We start from the raw sequence: 19,269 nt of genomic DNA, 5'->3' as shown, positions 1-19,269 counted from the left end.
CAGATAGTTTTTGTTTTCTCATATTTTGAATCAGAGAAGGAAAACATGAAAGTCGAAGATAGACTATTATGGAAGGGAAAAGAGAATAGGGTAAGAAAGAGGAAGGGTTAAAGAGGATAATGAGAATTGTATATGTTGCAAGTATGCTATATGCAAGTATAAAACTGTCACATTGAGCCAGGTGTGGTGGCACACACCTTTAATCCCAATAATTTGGAGACAAAGGTAAAAGGATTGCTGTGAGTTCAAGGCCACACCCTGAGACTTCATAGTAAATTTCAGCTCAGCCTGGGCTAGAGCAAGACCCTACCGCAAAAAAAAAAAAAAAAATCACATCAAAACTCATTATTTTGTACAACTAATGTACATAAATAAAAATGTTTTAAAATAATGAAAACATGTTTGAACTAAAAGAAAATATCAGCAAATTATAACCAAGTGTGAAGAAAAAATGATTGTGACGTTCAGATGAGAAAAAAATTACTTCCTTTGGCTATGTGTATTGACTGTGCATATAATATGGAAGGAAATCCCTATAGCAGACAGGATTCTAACATGTCCCTGCCTCCTGATATTTATGCCCTGGATGACTTTCCAGAGTGTACACTGAACTTCTGGAATATGGTAGAAGTGGTAGGACATCACTTTTGAGATTGTGACTGTGGCTTATGTCATACTCATGAAGTCAGCTGTGGTGTGGGGAGTTGCTGTATGAGAGGCCTATGTGGCAAGGAGCTATTTACATAGACAGATGCAACTAATTTTGTGTATTAATCATGTATGTAGCAACACTGTTTGAATTTCTTTCTTTCTTTCTTTCTTTTTTGGCTTTTTGAGGTAAGGTCTCACTCTAGCCTAGGCTGACCTGGAATTCATTATGGAGTCTCAGGGTGGCCTTGAACTCACAGCGATCCTCATACCTCTGCCTCCTGAGTGCTGGGATTAAAGGCGTACACCACCACGCCCGTCTTTGAATTTCTTTTAGTTTTGAAAATATCTAAAGAACTGCTTTATTTCCTATGAAGAGAGTCATACTATTCCTAAGAAGTGTCAGTTTTGTTCCTTCTTTGATCCATTACCAATTTATTGGTCTCACTGTGCTCATTAACTCTCCAGAACAGTGTTGAGTAGAACACGTGATGGGAGCATCCATCTTGTGCTTAAAGAGAATGTTTCCAAGGTCACCCACTTGCAAATGGTATTTCCTATAAACTTGGTACATAGCCTTCAAAAGCAAGGCTATTTTATACCCAGTTTAGTAAGAGTTATTATCATGAAGAAGTGTTTTATTAAACACTTTTTTTTTGCAACTCATCAAATTAATGGAATTCACTTCTATTAACAGTTTGCTAAGAAGGTTTGGTTGTATAGTTTTTTTCTGTTGGAATGACCATATGTTTTTCCTCTAATTTGTGTTCTGTTATTTCTTTTCCCAGGTACAAGATGATCTCTGAATTTACCTGGCCCAACCATGACCTTCCTTCAGACAAAGAGGCTGTGAAGAAACTGATAGAGCAATGCGGTTTTCAGGATGATGTAGCTTATGGGAAGACCAAAATTTTCATTCGAACACCCCGTACATTGTTTACCTTGGAAGAACTCCGTGCCCAGATGCTTGTAAGGATTGTCCTGTTCCTACAAAAGGTAATTTTATAGTTTATATATAAGCATAAGGTCTTACTTTTATGTTTTCAAAACTTTGCTAATACTTAAATATATTTGTGGATGGTATAGCTTGTGTATCTATGCATATCTTAAAATGTTTATTGCCTTCACACATCAAATTTATGTGGCTGCCAAGGTTCAAAATTATTTTATCCTTGATACATTAAAGATATTCTGTATACTACTATTTAAAGTGAGAGAAGTGAGATGGCTTAGTGGTTAAGGCACTTGACTACGAAGCCTAAGGACCCAGGTTTAATTGCCCAGAACTCACATAACCCAGATGTACATGGTGGTACGTGTATCTGGAGTTCACTTACAGTGGCCCTGGTGTGACCATTATGCCCCCTCTCTTTAAAATAAATACAGAAATCAATAAATAAATACATTTAAAGTTAGATATCTGAGCCAGTGTCCTTTGTTGGTTGTCATTAACTATGTTTTTCTCTCTGTACCTAGGTGCTTAAAGCACCTTTTAAATATTGTAATTCCAAAAATTATGCCAACATGTTTATGACCACCCTGTTGGTGTTTACCCCACCATCATTCAAGTGTGGATGCTAACTCCACACCTCATTACTTGTGCTGTCATCATTGATCTGCTCAGGACACCCTTCTCATCACATTCATGTATTCATTTTCTTCATTCCCCATGCTCTTTTTCTCACAGCTTCCGTGTGAACCATTTTAATGCAAAAAAAAAAAAAAAAAGAAAAGAAAAAGAAACTTTATATGTGAGCCAGAAAAGGATAACTCACACTTGCAATCCAGCACTTGGGATACTGAGGCAGGAAGCCAGAGTTCTAGATCAGTGTGGGCTACAGTATGAAACTTTGCCTCAAAAAAAGCAATATAGGGCTGGAGAGATGGCTTAGCGGTTAAGCGCTTGCCTGTGAAGCCTAAGGACCCCGGTTCGAGGCTCTGTTCCCCAGGTCCCACGTTAGCCAGATGCACAAGGGGGCGCACGCATCTGGAGTTTGTTTGCAGAGGCTGGAAGCCCTGGCACGCCCATTTTCTCTCTCTCCCTCTATCTGTCTTTCTCTCTGTGTCTGTCTCTCTCAGATAAATAAATAAATATTTTTTTTTAAAAAAAAAGTAATATTTGGGGCTGGAACGATAGCTCAGTGGTTAAAGGTACTTGTTTGCAAAGACTGAGGGCCTAGAGTTGATTCCCCAATACCCACATAAAGGCAGATGCACGAAGTGGCACATGTGTCTATAGCTTATTTGCAATGGCAGGAGGTCCTGGCATGCCCATACTCACTCTGTCTACCTCATTCTCCCCCCCCCCTCTCTCAAATAAATAAAATTTAAAAAAATAATGTATGTGTATTTAAAAAATCACTTTTCTGTGAGAAAGATACAAGTCATCATATACCTGTGTATTTAATGGGTATAAGTACTTCCAGGTTCCTCTGCAAAATGATTACCAATATGCACACTACCAACCACAGATGAGGGCGACTGTGTGTTCATCTCCCACCAGTAAGATACAGCTACCTATGTCTTGGCCTGATTGGCACAATAATAGTTCATTGTTGTTTTACTTTGTGTTTATCTGATTACTACTGAACTAGAGCATGTCCATAAATGCTGGTTTGTTTGGAGAGTTTTCTTTATAAACTGTCTATTGATATCTTTTCTCTATTTTTCTCCTGAAATTGTTATTTCTTATTAATTATCAGGAATTCCTTGAACATTGTAGACATTACCTTAGATCTGCTTTAGACATTATAAATATGTTCTCTTTTCCATGACCATTCAAATAAATTCAACTATCTGTATTATGCTTTGTTGAACAAAATCCTTAATCGTTATATAACCAACTTCAGTGTTTTTCCATATACTTTATACTTTCAATTTTTATTTGAAGATAATTTCTTTGTTTCTAGGTCACAAAGACATTATCCTGTATTTGCCTTCATGAGCTGTATATATTTCTTTCTTCTATTTTGGCTTTTAATTCATTTAAATCCACCTATAAATGTGGTTTTCTACAGGAATACAGTTTTATTTTCTTTGATCTGACTAACCAGTCTTCTCATCCATCTACTAGACAAGCTGTTCTTTTCCCCCTTGGTTTTTGGTGCTCCATATATCACATGTTAAGGTTTTATTTGCATGGTTTTGTGTTTCTTCAGTTGGTGGTTGTTTCTTTTCTTCTCTCTCCTTGGTGTTCTATTCTGCTCTAGTTTTGTTTCCCTGGGTTGTACTCATACCACACAGCTTTTATCACATTATGCTTCAGCTTCTTAAATGGTATTACGATCCATTTGGAGCCACATTACTGAATGAAGTAATCATGAAAAATCTGAGAGTAATAAGAGGTCTCCAAGCACACAGTAACCAAAAATTAATTCAAAATAAGAATCAAATATATAATGAATTCGAGATATTTCTGACAACATTCATCCATGTTGTATCCTCTGACATCACTGCAGCCTCCTTTCTGAAAATATAACATGTACTCTTCACTGTGCATGCCATCACAACATACAGTGCTATCAATGTTACCTGTAACACCTCAGCAGATTGGAGACTACTATTTGTTATAAGTTGCAGTATTTTTACTGTAAAGACAAAATTGTCTTTTAAGATTTTCCTGCCATCATTCTGCAGCATGTATAAAACCAACCATCTCTTTAATATTTTATTTATTTTTATTTACAAAAAGAAGGGAGGGAAGGAGGAAAAGAAAGAGAGAATAGGCATGCCAGGGCCTCTGTCCACTACAAACAAACTCCAGACACATGCGCCACTTACTGCAGCTGGCTTTTTTTTTTTTTTAATTTTTTATTTATTTATTTGAGAGCGACAGACATAGAGAGAAAGACAGATAGAGGGAGAGAGAATGGGCGCACCAGGGCTTCCAGCCTCTGCAAACGAACTCCAGACGCGTGCGCCCCCTTTTGCATCTGGCTAACGTGGGACCTGGCGAACCGAGCCTCGAACCGGGGTCCTTAGGCTTCACAGGCAAGCGCTTAACCGCTAAGCCATCTCTCCAGCCCTGCAGCTGGCTTTTTGTGGGTACTGGGGAATCAAACCTGGGTCATTAGGCTTTGTAGACAAGTGCCTTAACTGCTGAGCCATATTTCCAGTCCCTAACTATCTTTTGATTACATTGAGTTAGAATGTTTGAATCTAAAAATTGCTGTGTGGCTTGCAGATATGAGTTTCCTAAATCATTACTACCTGAATTTTGGCCTGAGATTAGGACAGAATTTTCAGTAATTTCTGAAATGAGCCAAAAAATATTTCTACCTTTTATGCTATGTATTTATGAGAAACAGTATCACAACATTGACAGTTATAAAATGAAAGTATCAGTCAACCCTAAAAACCATTGAAGATGTTCTACATTCTGCAATGTTGTAGTTACCTTCACGTTGCTGGCACATAACCAAAAGCAGCTAGCTTGTGGGTTTATTTTGGCTTACATACTTGAGGGAAATTCCATGATGTCAAGGAAAATAATGGCATCAGCAGAGGGTTGACATTACCTACTGGCCAACATCAGGTAGACAACAGCAGCAAGAGAGCATGCAAAACACTGGCAATAACACACATAAGTCTACCCCCAACAACATACCTACTCTAACAAGCTCCACTTTCCAGATTGCTACCAGCTGGGTACATAGCATTCAGAACACATAAGTTTATGGGGGATACTTAGTTCAAACCACCACATTCTGCCTGGCTCCCATAATTTTATAGCCATCCATGATATAAAATGCAGTGCATTCAGTCCAACTTTAAAAGTCCCCACAGTTTTTATCAATCTTAATGCTATTCAAACATCCCCATAGTCTAAGATCTCTTACCTGTTAGCTGAAAACATAATGGCACAAAATAAACATTGACACTACAGAAGATGGCAATAGGCATAGCAAAGAAAGATTGAATCAATACAAGTTTTAAAACAAACAGGGCAAGTATCAAGTTCCATAGCTCTAAGTCTAGCATCTGTAGCCAGTCTCTGGAGTTCCAATTCTGTTCCTCCAGTTAGGCTGCTCATAGCTGAGGGAACAATCCCAAGCCAACAGCTCTCCTTGGCACCCGTCCCATTGTCCTGACATCTCCTCTGGGTCTCCACTGAACTGATGGTTCATCCTCCTGACTCCTTGTGTCTCCATGCAGGGACTTCCAACAGCCCTGCCTCACATTGCCCATGGCCATTTCCAAAACACAAAACCACCTTGCAAATCCAATGACCCTTTCTTGCCTGCATTTTTTATACTCCATAGCACCAGGTGGGACACCAACTTGCCTATCCAGGAGAGGGAAATGAAGCCTACTTTGAAGAACTTGACACTCCTTCAGCATTTAGCCCCCCCCTCCCCTTTTTTTTGGTTTTTCGAGGTCATCACTGTAGCTCAGGCTGACGTGAAATTCACTCGGTAGTCTCAGGGTGGCCTCAAAGTCACGGTGATCCTCCTACCTCTGCCTCCTGAATGCTGGAATTAAAGACGTATGCCACCACGCCTGGCTAGGCCTGTTACATTCAAAAGTTGTAATTCTGTCTGTTGCACCAATGTAGAACAGCTGGCCAAATCTCAATGGTTGTAATCTCGCAAACAAGTTCATCTAAACAAACTATTGTCTTTAGCCCAAAGCTTTCGTTTCTGTGCTATATCCATCTGATCACACGAGTCATTTCTATGCAACACATCCCTGCACAAGTTCTCAGGACACAGACATAGGACCAAGCCTCTCACCCAGACTGCTTCTAGCCCAGTTCCAACACAGTTTTTTCTTCCCCTTGTAAGCCAAACCTCACAGTCCACAGTTCTTACTACATTCAGGTCTTTTGACTCCAAGAATAATGGTCCAATATGATGGAGAATGGAATTTCAAAGGAGAAAGTGTGGTGGGGGGAGGGAATTACCATGGGATATTTTTTATAATCATGGAAAATGCTAACAAAAATTTAAAAAATAAAATAAAATAAATTTCCCCTTGGTAAAAAAAAAAAAAAAAAAAAAGAATAATGGTCCATAAAACTCTGCCTTCAGCACTACAGGGCCTCTCAGACCAAGGTTCCAAATCTTTCCACATTCCTTTTAGAACTGAGTTCCAAAACAATGGTATGAGCAGAAGGTGGACATCACTTTCTTGCCAACATCAGGTAGACAACTGCATCAGGAGAGTGTACCAAATGCTGGCAAGGGGAAACTGGCTATAATATCTGTAAGCCCATAAATTCATTTGCCATATCCAGAGGCCGTGACATGCCTCTTGCTTTCTCTCTCTCTCTCTTGCTCTCTTGCTCTGTCTCTCACTCTCTCTCTCTCCTCCTTCTCTCTATCTTTTATCTCCCTTCCCCCTCTATGCTTGCAAATGAATAAATAAAATATATTTTTTAAATTTTAATTTGTGTAGTAGGTTCATTAAATGCAGCAATAATTTTATAGGATTGTATCCAATTTGTAGATTTGCATAAAGGACCAACATTTTTCACAATATTAACTCATCTTATGAGTAAAAAATAAATCATCTGCATTGGCTTTAGACTGAAAGAGGCTATAGACTCATGATTAATTTATAGATACTTTACTATTTTTATTGCTAGTATGAATTTATTACATTTTTTGCATGGTATTACTGATTTAGAGAAATAATACTGCTTATGTTGGTTGGTTTTTCTGTACTCAGAAGGAAACTCTTCTTGATTCATCTTTGCTGACATTAGTTTTCCTGATTGAATGATTATATCATATTCAGACAAAAGTTTTCCTCCCTTCAGATTTCTAAATGAGTTTCTAAGTACTGGTCTATGTTTCTTTATTTTGCATAGAATACAAAATAACTTTTACAAGAATACTAAATTCTGCTTCATTCCCAAATATAATTTCTTTCTACAGATTGATTTTTGAATTTTGTTTTGTTTTGTTTTGGTTTTGGAGGTAGGGTCATGCTGTAGCCCAGGCTGACCTGGAACTCATTATGTAGTCTCCAGGTGGCCTGGAACTCACGGCAGTCCTCCTACATTGGCCTCCCAAGTGCTGGAATTAAAGGTGTACTCCACCACACCCAACTGATTTTTTTTTTGGTTGTTGTTCAATTCTGGTTTATTCTCACAAAGGCTGATGTTAGGCCTTTATTTTCTGCCTGCCATAGTAAATTGTTTTCATGCATCTGTTCTCTCTCTTCAAGTTCTTTTTCTCATCTCCAGGACTTACCTTGATAGGCTGACAGGTTCTTACAGTGGTGGTTGCTGTTGGGGTATTTGATTTGTTGGTGATTTCTCTGAGGCAAGGTACTTATTGTGAAGCCCAGGCTTGCCAGGAACTTTCTCATCCTTCTGCCTTGGCCTCCATAGAGCTAAGAAAAGTGTTCATTACCATGCCTAGCTATCTGTTTTGTTTTTTTAAGAATTATTTTATTTATTTATTTGATAGAGAGAAAGAGAGAGAGGGAGGGAAGGAGAGAGAGAGAGAATGGGCACACCAGGGCCTCCAGCCACTGCACACGAACTCTAGAAACATGAGACCCTTAGTGCATCTGGCTAATGTGGGTCCTGGGGAATTGAACTTGGGTCCTTTGGCCTTGCAGACAGATACCTTAACTGCTGAGCCATCCCTCCATTTCTCTATTATGTTTTTTTAATTAATGTTTTTTTCTTGTTTAGATTTGATACTATTTTTAATCCATTTTTGGAACAGTCTATTATACTTTTCTCAGGAGATGATCACTTCAACTTATTTTATAATTTATTAATTTTTCCTTTTATCTTGATCAGTTTCTTTTTTGACATAAAGAAACAGAGTGGGGGCCAGAGAGATGGCTCAGTGGTTAAGGTACTTGCCTGCAAAGTCTAAATAGAACTGAACTAATCTGTTCAAGAAATTATGTGGAAAGGGGCATTTTAGGAGCATACTCTTCAACAACTTTCTTGGGGAATTTTGTTTTCTTTTTTTCCTCATTTGCCTTTGGTTTTGTTTTATTCTTAAGTTAGGATCTTACTATATAGCCTAAGCTGACCTGAATTTCAGTCTCCAGAGTATTGAGATTATAGGTGTACACTGTCATGCCAGATAACTTCCTCTTGTTCTTTAAGGCAGTTGGTGAGTTTTTGTTTCATATATATTGTGGGTCAGTTTGTGTAATTTATATTTTTCTAGCAAATTGTCCAGGTTCTCAAATTTAATTGAATACAATTAGAGAAATGTCTTAAGTTTCTTCCCATTGCTTCTTTCGCTTGCTGTATTTTGTCAACTTTAATTAATGTATTTTATTATATTTTTCTCAACAGATCATCCCAACTTATTTATTTTATAATTTATAATTTTTCCTTTTGTCTTCCTCAGTTTCTTTTTTGAAATAAAGAACCAGAGTGAGGTCTGGAAGATGGCTCAGTGGTTAAGATACTTGCTTACAAAGCCTGATAGCCCAGGCTCAGTTACCCAGTACTCATGTAAAGCCAATTGCATAAAGTGACACATGCGTCTGAGTTCATTTTCAGTGGCAAGAAGCTCTGGCATACCCATATTCATTCATTCATTCATTCATTCTCTCTCACTCTGCAAATAAATAAATAATCTTAAAAAAGAACTAGAGTGATGAGCTTATCTTTTTCCAGTTTCTTTCATGTGTATTAATGATGAACTGTGGAATCTATTCTAAGGTTTATTTCTCTCTTATCTATAGGACTTGCTATACTATTATTTAGCTATTTTTTTGTGTTTGGATTTCTTCTTTTCCAATACTGGTTTAATTTTTTTTTAATCACCCCAGAGTGGGGGTACCATATGTGTAATTCCAGTACTCAGGGAACAGAGGCAGGAAGAATATAAGTTTGAAGCAAGCGTCAGCTATATAATGAGTTCCAGGCCAACCTGGGCTGTATAGCAGGGGGTCTCACAAAGTAAACAAACAAGAGCTGAGTATTAATTCAGTGGTGGAGTGCTTACCTAACCTGTACAGGTCTTAGGTTCTATCCCTATCACTACATGAAAACGTTTAAATCAGGAATGGAGAAATGGCTTAGCAGTTAAGGCCCTTGCCTGAAAAATCAAGGGACCCAAGTTCAGTTCCCCAGTACCCACATAAAGCCAGATGCACAAGGTGACGCATGTGTCTGGAGTTCATTTGCAGTAGCTAGGGACCCTGATGTTTCCATTCTCTCCCCGCCCCCTCTCTCCTTCTTTCTCTAAAATAAATAAATAAAATATTTTTTAAATTTTAAATCATTTCTAGGCAATGATGTCTGTAGTATTTCATTTTCTAATTTAATCATTAATTTTTATATTTATTGTTTCATAATTATGGGGGGGTTGGTTTTTTGATTTTTTTAATTAATTAATTTATTTTTTTGGTTTTTTGAGGTAGGGTTTCACTTTAGGCCAGGCTGACCTGGAATTCACTCTGCATTCTCAGGGTGGCCTCAAACTCATGGTGATCCTCCTACCTCTGCCTCCCAAGTGCTGGGATTAAAGGCATGCGCCACCACGCCCAGCTTTCCTGATTATGTTTTATGGTTTACTTTCTGGAATTTGTGGAAGCTCGTTTGGGAGTCTGATAGATAGTAATAGTAATTTTTTTTTCTAGTACAATGTAGAAGAAAACATGTGTATATGTGTGTGTATGCACGCACATTTGCATGTGGAAGCCAGAGAACAAACTCAAATGTCATTTGTTTAGACACCATCTACCTTTTTTTCTCTTGTGACAGGGTCTCTTATGGGCTTGGAGCTTGCCAAGTAGGCTAGACTGGCTGGCCAGAAGCCTCAGGGATTCACCTGTCTCCACCTCTCCAGCTCTAGGATTGTAAGCACATACTACCACAATCAGCTTTTTCACATGGGTTCTGGGGATTGAACTCAGGTCTTTATGTATGTGAGCCAAGCACTTTACTGACTGAACTCTTTCCCTGATGTAGTCAGCTTTATGTTGCTGGGATGCATTTTTAAGCAGGCACAGTTTTGGGGAGGAAGGGATTTATTTGAAGCTTATAGATCCAGGGGAAGTTCCATAACGGCAAAACAGGCTTCCTCCTTTCACAAATCCAAGCAGAGAAAAAATACCACTAGCCAGCACACACCCAAAACAACAAGCAGCAGGGACCCAGGCAGAGCCCAGACTACTTTGCATACCTTTGGGATAATTATCAGATCCACCCCAAATCACACCTTTGGGTTGGACCCCAGGATCAGCCCCTAGTGACACCTCTTCCATCCAATTGGCTGGAAATCCAAGCTACAACTTTAATAAACTCCTGAGTATATGCGGGACACACATGCAAACTATCACACTCCCCAACCTCCAAAATGCAGATTTTAAAGGAATATTTTTATTATTGAAATTTTCAAATATTCATAAAAATAGAAATAGCATAATGACTCCTATGTCTCCTTAATCCAAATTCAACAACTAACAGCACTTTGTCACTTATATTTTACCTAATAATCGCCTCATGTTTTAGTTAAGTTTTTTTTTTAAAGGAAATCTCAGGTGTCTTTATCATTTTAAATACCAATATTATTTCTACAGTTACCTGTTATGTAAAGATGTCATATCATCAGAGTATATAAAGTTAATAATTCTTATTATTATCCAATACATGGTCTGCTCCCTGTTGCCAGTAGACCGAAACCTGTCTCTTATTCCAGGACAGCTGAGGTATGTAGCACATTAAAGGGCAGTCCACACACCATGGGCAATGGCTCCTGGCAGCCTCACATGACCCTCTGTTGATTTTGAGTTTTGCACAAATATATTATAGATTCTTGATAGATCACATTAATTATGATTCTTTGTGACATAACCTTTTATTCATTAAAGTTATCTGTTTCAAAGGTGACATGTATATCACAAGAATTGTCCTTGTTGGTTTAGCAGCTAAGTCTTATATTTTCTTACATTTATTTTTATGTTTTCCATTCTTATTGTTAGACTTATTAAAGTCCCATCACAAATAGAATCTTGTGAAGAATTAAAAGTGACTCATTAACACATAAGCATATAATGAAAATAGTAAGTTCTGAAACTGATAATAATATAACTGTCAATTATAAGCAGGCTCAGAGGTTAGTATATAGACCTGAGTATAATAACTTTGTAAATTAGCCACAAGAAGAAGTGTTAGTAGAATCATTTTCTGAAAATTAGATTTTATTGGCTTTGTCATTTATTTGCCCCTATTCTCTAATGTGTTATTTACTGTGAAACTTTGTCAAGAAGAGGCATGAAGCAATGGGTGCTTTCATATCATTTTCAAACACAGAGCTGGGCATGGTGTCAAACACAGCACTTGGGCTTCTTTGAGAAACCAGCCAAGTGTTTTATTTCTCAGGCAAAAAGCAAAATAATACCTCTCATATACAATTACTTTCTCCTTTAAACAAACAAAAACACTTAACAGAATGGTAGCCAATATCTACTGACAGGTATTCTCTATATTAACCACATATTGACAAGAACCTTGCTAATAGTATATATTATTAGCTCTATTTAATGGATGAGAGAACTAAAGCTACTGCATAGTTAAGTTAATGGATGGGTATCACACAGATAATGAATACTGGGACTGGGATTTGAACCCAGTAATCCTGCCTCTCACATGAACCCTTATACACTTGGCACTTACACAATTATAGCATCCTTCAGTATGCCCTCATTTGAGAAAAACAAACATGACTCACACTTTTACAGAAAAGTTTTTAAGACTAGCCCCAAAGGTGATGATAGCATTGTGCTCAGAGAAGAAACAGACTAAGTTGGCAAAATTCCTTTGTTAAATAACCTTTGTAAACATCTAGCAATATTCGAATTGCTTACTATAAAAATGGAGACTAAGGAATGTTTTTAATACATGTGGGGAAGAACACTGATCTCCAAAGTATAAATCAGCTCTTAACATATGTACAGCATGAAAAGTGGCCAGTGACTGCTTTGTTCTGAGACTGCATTCTCCAGTAGAAAAGAAGTCTGGTTTTTGATTTTTTTTTTAACTTAAATTAACTTTTGAGCCAGGATTAGGTTGGAAAAGGTGTGCTTGGGTGACAACTTAAAAGCATAAACTAAAATTAGAGGAAGGAAAAGGACTGACTGTACAGTGAAAAAGGTGGCCCCTGGTTCAGTGCTTTATTCACAGGGAGCATGTATATGTGTGGGATGTATGCTTCAGGTGCTTGCCTATGGCAGGACACACTCACTTGCTATAACCTGAACTGAATGTTAGATATAGTGCTCCATCCCTCTTCTGCCAATTTTTATTTGAACCAGTCTCTTACTGGTCCTGGAGCTTGCCATTCTTTTACGAGCGCTATGATTCTCAGGTCTCTGATACCCTACTAGACTGGCATTACAGGCGCATGTGGCCACAGCCAGTAGAGTCTAGGGACTGATCTTGAGCAGTCTCTCAGGCCCTCATGCTTGCACAGGAAATGCTCTTAGCCACTGAACTATCTCTCCAGCCCCTCTCTAGTATTTTTGGATGAATAATAAACATGGATATGTTCTTTCTGAATGAGGACATGAAGATGAGCAAGGCCACAAGCTAATAGCCCAGTCCAGATGGAAATGTGTCAGCACTCTCCCCAGTGAGATGGAGTAAATGTGATGCTCTGGAGTAGGTTGTGACAGCCAGTTGGTCTCAGAAGAAAACCCTGCCAGAGATGGGAGAATAGGAATTCTGAAAAATAAAGAGATGCCCAAAATTTTACCAAAATATTATACCTCTACTGATCCATATTTTACTTGAAAATGTATGTACAAGAAGAAGGGGACCATGGGAGAGAGGAAAAGATCTTACAAGGTGGTACATGTGACATGAAAGCATACAGAGGACTATTGGGAAGAGGAAGAGACCAGCAGGAGGTGGTTAGAGGAGACTAAGGAAAGGCAGTAGAGAAGGAGGTAAATTAAGAACAACGTATAATGGCACATATGTATAAAAATGCCATAAGTCCATTACTTTGGGGTTTATTTGTGAGCGACACGCTGTCAGGTAGCAAGCTGGTCTTGAACTCATTCTGTAGCCATGTACTAGGATTTCAGGCTTGTGCCACCAACCCTGGCAAAACACATTACTTTGTATGCTAATTTTAAATTTCAATCTTTAAGAAAAGAAATAAAACATATTCATAGTTTAGTGAAGATTTTGCTTCTCAAGAGTGAGGAGCTGAGTTTGATCCCCAGAACCTGCATAAAAATGCTGGGTGTAGTGAGTGGTACATGCCTGTGATCCTACCATTGGGGAGGTTAGAGATGATAAGGTAGGTCTCACTTTGCATCCAGTCTAGCCTAACTGGTGAGTTCCAGCCAGGCCAATGAGAGACCTTGCCTTGACAGAGGTGGAAGATGTTCCTGAGGGTGATACCTGAGATCTGGCTTCTGCTTATAGTGGTGCACATGCAAGTGTGAGCACACACACATTAACAAGTGCTTTCACTCATGCTTTTACAAAAAAAAGAGAATCATTTACAGTGAGTATAAACCATTCATACAGACTGAACTCATTTAAAGCTGGATTATCATTGGTACAGAGAATTAATTGACACTAAAACTTCCTGTTGGGGGTTGGAGAGATGGCTTAATGGATAAGGTGCTTGCCTGCAAAGCCAAAGGACCCAGGTTCGATTCCCCATTACCCACATAAGCCAGATGCACAAGGTGGTGCAAACATCTGGAGTTTGCTTGCAGCAGCTGGAGGCTCTGGCACGCCTGTTCTATCTGCCTCTTTCTGTCTCTCAAATAAATAAATAAAATTTCTCTTGCAAATATCAGGAACAAAGTTTTATACTAAAACATTCAAACTCTTTTTCTGTAACACACTACTCCTTTGCTCAAACAGCTATTCCCATGTTGCAGGAAAGCTCTTGTCCGTCTTACACCCAGGCAAATGGGTAACTACCAAGCAAATGCCGAGGACAGAACTGCAGCTGGAAAGACCAAATTTAGATTTAACTTGAGTTGTATTACAGGTATATAAATATGTCTCCTAAGAAGGTGTCTGAGAGCTGGCTTACAACTCGTCTTCTTGAACTCTCTCTGCCAAGGTTCTTCATTACTAATTGATAGCTGAGGCTGGCAGCCACTGTTTTGTTGTAGTTCACAATACTTTGTTTTTTTACATTGCATTGTGCATAGTCTTATGCAGTTTGGGTTTTTTTTTTTTTTAGCTTTTTTGTTTTGTTTTTCCATTTATTATCATGTCTTGGTTTGATTTTGTTGGTTGTTTGAAACAAGATCTCACTATACAGGCTCAGGCTGACCTGAACCCCACTATATCCCTGCCTCAGCCTTCCCAGTGCTGGGATTATAAATATGTACCACCACTCTACTTTAACATGACATTTAAAATTTTTTCTTTGGGGTCTATAAGTATAACAATAGTTTCCCTACATTTAGGCTTTTCTGTGCTATTTTATTGCTAAAAAGTTATGGTTTACATATTTACTTTCATAGTCATTATTTATTTATTTGAGAGTGAGACAGAGAAAGAGGCAGAAAGAGAAAAGAGAATGGGCACATCAGGACCTCCAGCCACTGAAGATAAACTCCAAATGCATGTGCTACCTTGAATTATTTATTATTCCATAAAATTTTCAAGTTAACTTATTGATGCCTATTCTCTTGCTTGCAAAAGAAGCCTCTGTGGAACAGCTGTCATCAAATATTGAGAACCCCAGAAAGCTCATTTTAGAAAAGTCTACAGGTTGCAAGAATATGCAAGTACATACTCCATTGTATATCAGATCGCTGATGTCATCATGTGATATATCTCTTGAAAACTCCAATGTAGATTTGTGAGAAGACAAAAATTTACAAAGCAAATGAAGCCAGGCATGATGTTGCATATCTTTAATCCTAGCACTCAGGACTCAGGAGTCTTATGAGGATCATAGTGAGTTTGAGACCAACCTGGATCTACAGAGTGAGTTCCAGGTCAGCCTAAGCTAGAGTGAGACTCTACTTAAGAAACAATTTTTTTTTAACTTAAAAAAAAAGCAAATAACTGGCTGTCACTCTTTTTAGGTAGGGTTTCACTCTCTAGCTTAGGCTGACCTGGAATTCACTATGTAATCTCAGGGTGGCCTCGAACTCACAGTGATCCTTCTACCTCTGCATCTCGAGTGCTGGGACTAAGGGCATGTGCCACCACACCTGGCCTGGCTGCTATTCTTATGAAATTAGTTATGATCTTGAGGATTCCCTGAGGAGGATCTCAGCAGTACCCAGGATTCCCCAGAACACACTTTGAAAACTGCTGCTCTAGGGTATAAGTCCTACACTGCAAATGCTAGATCGTAAGGTACATACACTTGAAGTTTATTGATTGTTTTCTAAATAATTCTACTAGTTTATACTTAATGCCAAAAATTTATTCCACTTTTTATTGTTCCATATCCTTGCCAATAATTTGAATTATCAAGCTTTAATTTTGGCCAGTCTGATACTGATTACTAAACATGATCTTTACTTTTTTGCATGCTCAACTATGTCCTGTTACCTTTTAACATGTGTGGTCATGCATGTGAAGGCCAGAGGTTGATTCCAGGTATCTTCCTCAGTAGCTCTTCACCTCATTTTAAAGAATATTTATATTTTGGGCTAGAGAGATGGCTTAGCAGTTAAGCGCTTGCCTATGAAGCCTAAGGACCCCCGGTTCAAGGCTCAATTCCCCAGGACCACATTAGCCAGAGGCACAAGGGGGCACATGCGTCTGGAATTCATCTGCAATAGCTAGAAGCCCTGGCCCACCCATTCTCATTCCCCCTGTCCCCCCTCCCCCCTCCCCCTCCCTCCCTCCCTCCCTCTCTTTCTCTCTCTCTCTCTGTCGCTCTCAAATAAATAAATAAAAAGTAACTAAAAAAATTTTTTAAAGAATATTTATATTTTAACTTTGTATTGACAGCCTCCATACACATGCACAATATGCCTGGTCCACCTTATTTTTTGATAGTCTCTTGCCAAACCTAGACCTCACTAATTCAAGTAGACCAGCTAGCCAGAAAACCCTAAGGATCCTCCTGTCTGCCTCCCCAGCACTGAAGTTGTAGGTACATGACACTGCGCCCAGCTTTTTATATGGATGCTGGGGATTAAACTCACGTTCTCACACTTGCACAGCACTTTACTCAATGAGCCATCTTCATCAGTTCCCCTCTGCAATAGAGTTATCAGCTAGTTTCTTATACTCCATGGAAATTTTAAGAGAAGAGTGATAAAGTTTAAGTTTTGAAAAGATTTGTATCAAGGAGACATTAGAAATCAGTAAGACTGACATAGAATGTCCAATTAAGAGCCTGATGCTACACTCTGGAGCAAGCTAATGAGGACCTAAATTACAGACATGGCATCTGAGGCAGGATGAAATTTGAAAAGTACATAGGAAGCACAATTAGGAGCTGTGATAGTTGCTTGGATGGGAAGCTGATGAAAGTAGCAATGAGTGGTGTACAGGTTCCCAACTCAATCCTGGATAGCTGATGTCATTAACCTCTGAAATAGAGATAGAAGGTGCACAAACGGGTGCATATTTGGAGGATGTTATTAGTGTAGGAGATGATGTGTTCCAAGTTTGTATGAGATCTTCAGGTGGGAATGAGCAAGCAGTTGATAATACAGGGGAAGAAAGTAGCAAATTTCAAATACAAAATAACCAACAATAGAAACAGCCAACAAAATAAAAGGACTGGAAAATGCCCAGTTAGTCTGGCAGGCTTTTTTTTCTTTCTGTGCATGTGTGTGTGCACACATATGCAGTGTATACTTGTGTATGCATATGTGTGTCCTATATGCATGTATGAGGAGGCCAGAAGAGAATATTTTTTCATCTGTGTGTTTTCTTGAGACATAGTCTCTCTCTCAACCCAGAGCTGCTGCCCGTCAATGAGCTTCAGCAATTCTGTGGTCTGCATCCCACCCCCATACCATAGACAGGATTGCAGCTGGGTATGGCAACACCTAGCTTTTTTTTCTTTTAACATGTGCTCTGGGGAGTTTGAACTTGGTGGTCTCCAGCTCTGAGAGGCCCTCATGCATAAGTGGCAAGTGCTGGTAACCACTGAGCCACCTCCCCAACTCAGTCTGGCAGTATTTTATAATTTATCATTTATTAATAACCAGCATGTTACACTTGGCCAGAATAAGCCCAGAGCACAGAAGAAGAAAATCCAAGGACCAGAATCCTTCAGCAAGAAAACATATTGGGCATTTATTAATAAATCATAGAAGTTAAAAGAGTGTAAGAAAATGAAGAAACTACAGAATATTTATCTTCTGTAACATCTAGTAGATGTTGAGTCTTTACCCCTGCATATATGACTAATCAATGCTATTAGAATAACATTACTGTGGACAAGTCATTGATCTTACTGTTGTGCAAAACTGTCTGTTGTTTTATAATATAAGCCAGTAACAGATCCATTAAATGTGTCAGAATTTTCACATTGACAAGTGTGAAGGCTTTTAGAAGAATAAAAATGCTTCTGAAAAATTGAACACTAAAACAACAGAACTTTCTTTCCTGCTGCCCTCACCGCCTCCCTTTTTCTTCTCCCATCCAATTGGTGAATAAAAAGATAACAGCATATTTGGAAAATAATGTTGACATGTCAAAAATAATTTGTTTCTTATTTTTCTCTTCTTGAATACTGCCAATAAGCATTTACCGCTACCCCTTCTCCAGCCCACTCCCCCCAAGTTAGAAGCAGATGATTTGCTCTGCTGAAAGAGCAGCAAACCCGTTGCCTGGGTGATATCTCATTACTACGGCAACCAATTTGGTGCATCAGTGTGAATCCTAATTTTAAAATGTGATTATGCCAAGATGCATACATATGCTACAGATTTACTTAAAAGGAATCTGTCCCTTATGGGAGGAAAACATTCCCTATATTAGGTGAAAAAAGGGGGAAAATCGTGCTTTTATTCTGCTAGCCTAAATACACCTTTCAATTGACTCTTCACTATATTAGGAAAACAGCTTGCTCTAGTTTATCCCTTACCTCTTTTTTTTTAACTTAAGATGCTCCCTTTCCAAGACACCTCTCTCTTGAGACCTGTCACTCATAACCCAACAGCTGTTGTTTCCATGACAACACTTTCTGGCCCCTATAGGTGCTAGCAAAAGAAAAAGGAAGTGGTAAAAAACATGGTTACCTTTTCATTGTACTTTTTTTTTTAATTGCTACATGCTCAAGAGAGTGACTGTAAAGAATTAATTGGTAAAAGGAAAGGGATTTGGTGAATAGATGTCTACTAAATAACAAAACTTATGCTTCGGTTCTGAACAGTCTCGTAAATAAAACACATATAATCAAAGTGTATCTGGAGAAAGATTGTATTACAGAAGTAGCAGGAGATGTGCACAACCAAGCCAAATAAAAGCCATTGACTCACTGCTTAGCAATTAATTTTGTTCTCTCCTTAACAGAAATGATTGTTTAAAAATAAAAAGGGCATATTTGGGTGCAGGGAATATTTATTTTAGTTACCAACCTTATTAAAAATGCCTGTTAAGTCATGGAATCCTTGCAACTCATTAAGTTTCTCATGTGTTGTGGCTTTTGATAAAGCACAAAGCTCAGACTTGTGCAGGTCCAGGAACCATGCTCAGTTTGGGACTGCTGGCATGCATGTCCCTTTCCTGCTTATATC

General features: G+C 38.5%; 1 protein-coding gene across 3 annotated transcripts in view; it reads left to right on the top strand.

Moving 5' to 3' along the window:
- Window positions 1-19,269, top strand: part of Myo1d (myosin ID) — a 394,397-nt gene that overhangs the window by 165,512 nt on the left and 209,616 nt on the right. For all 3 annotated transcript variants that reach the window (XM_045158229.1, XM_045158230.1, XM_045158231.1), the window contains exon 16: window positions 1,437-1,644. In XM_045158229.1, coding sequence (XP_045014164.1) covers window positions 1,437-1,644 — 208 coding nt within the window. The remainder of the gene's footprint in view (window positions 1-1,436; window positions 1,645-19,269) is intronic.

The sequence above is a fragment of the Jaculus jaculus genome, chromosome 9 (genome assembly GCF_020740685.1).
Source record: "Jaculus jaculus isolate mJacJac1 chromosome 9, mJacJac1.mat.Y.cur, whole genome shotgun sequence".
NCBI classification, from domain to species: domain Eukaryota; kingdom Metazoa; phylum Chordata; class Mammalia; order Rodentia; family Dipodidae; genus Jaculus; species Jaculus jaculus.
Note: the sequence above shows the minus strand (reverse complement) of the source record. Positions and strands in the feature narration are given on the sequence as shown.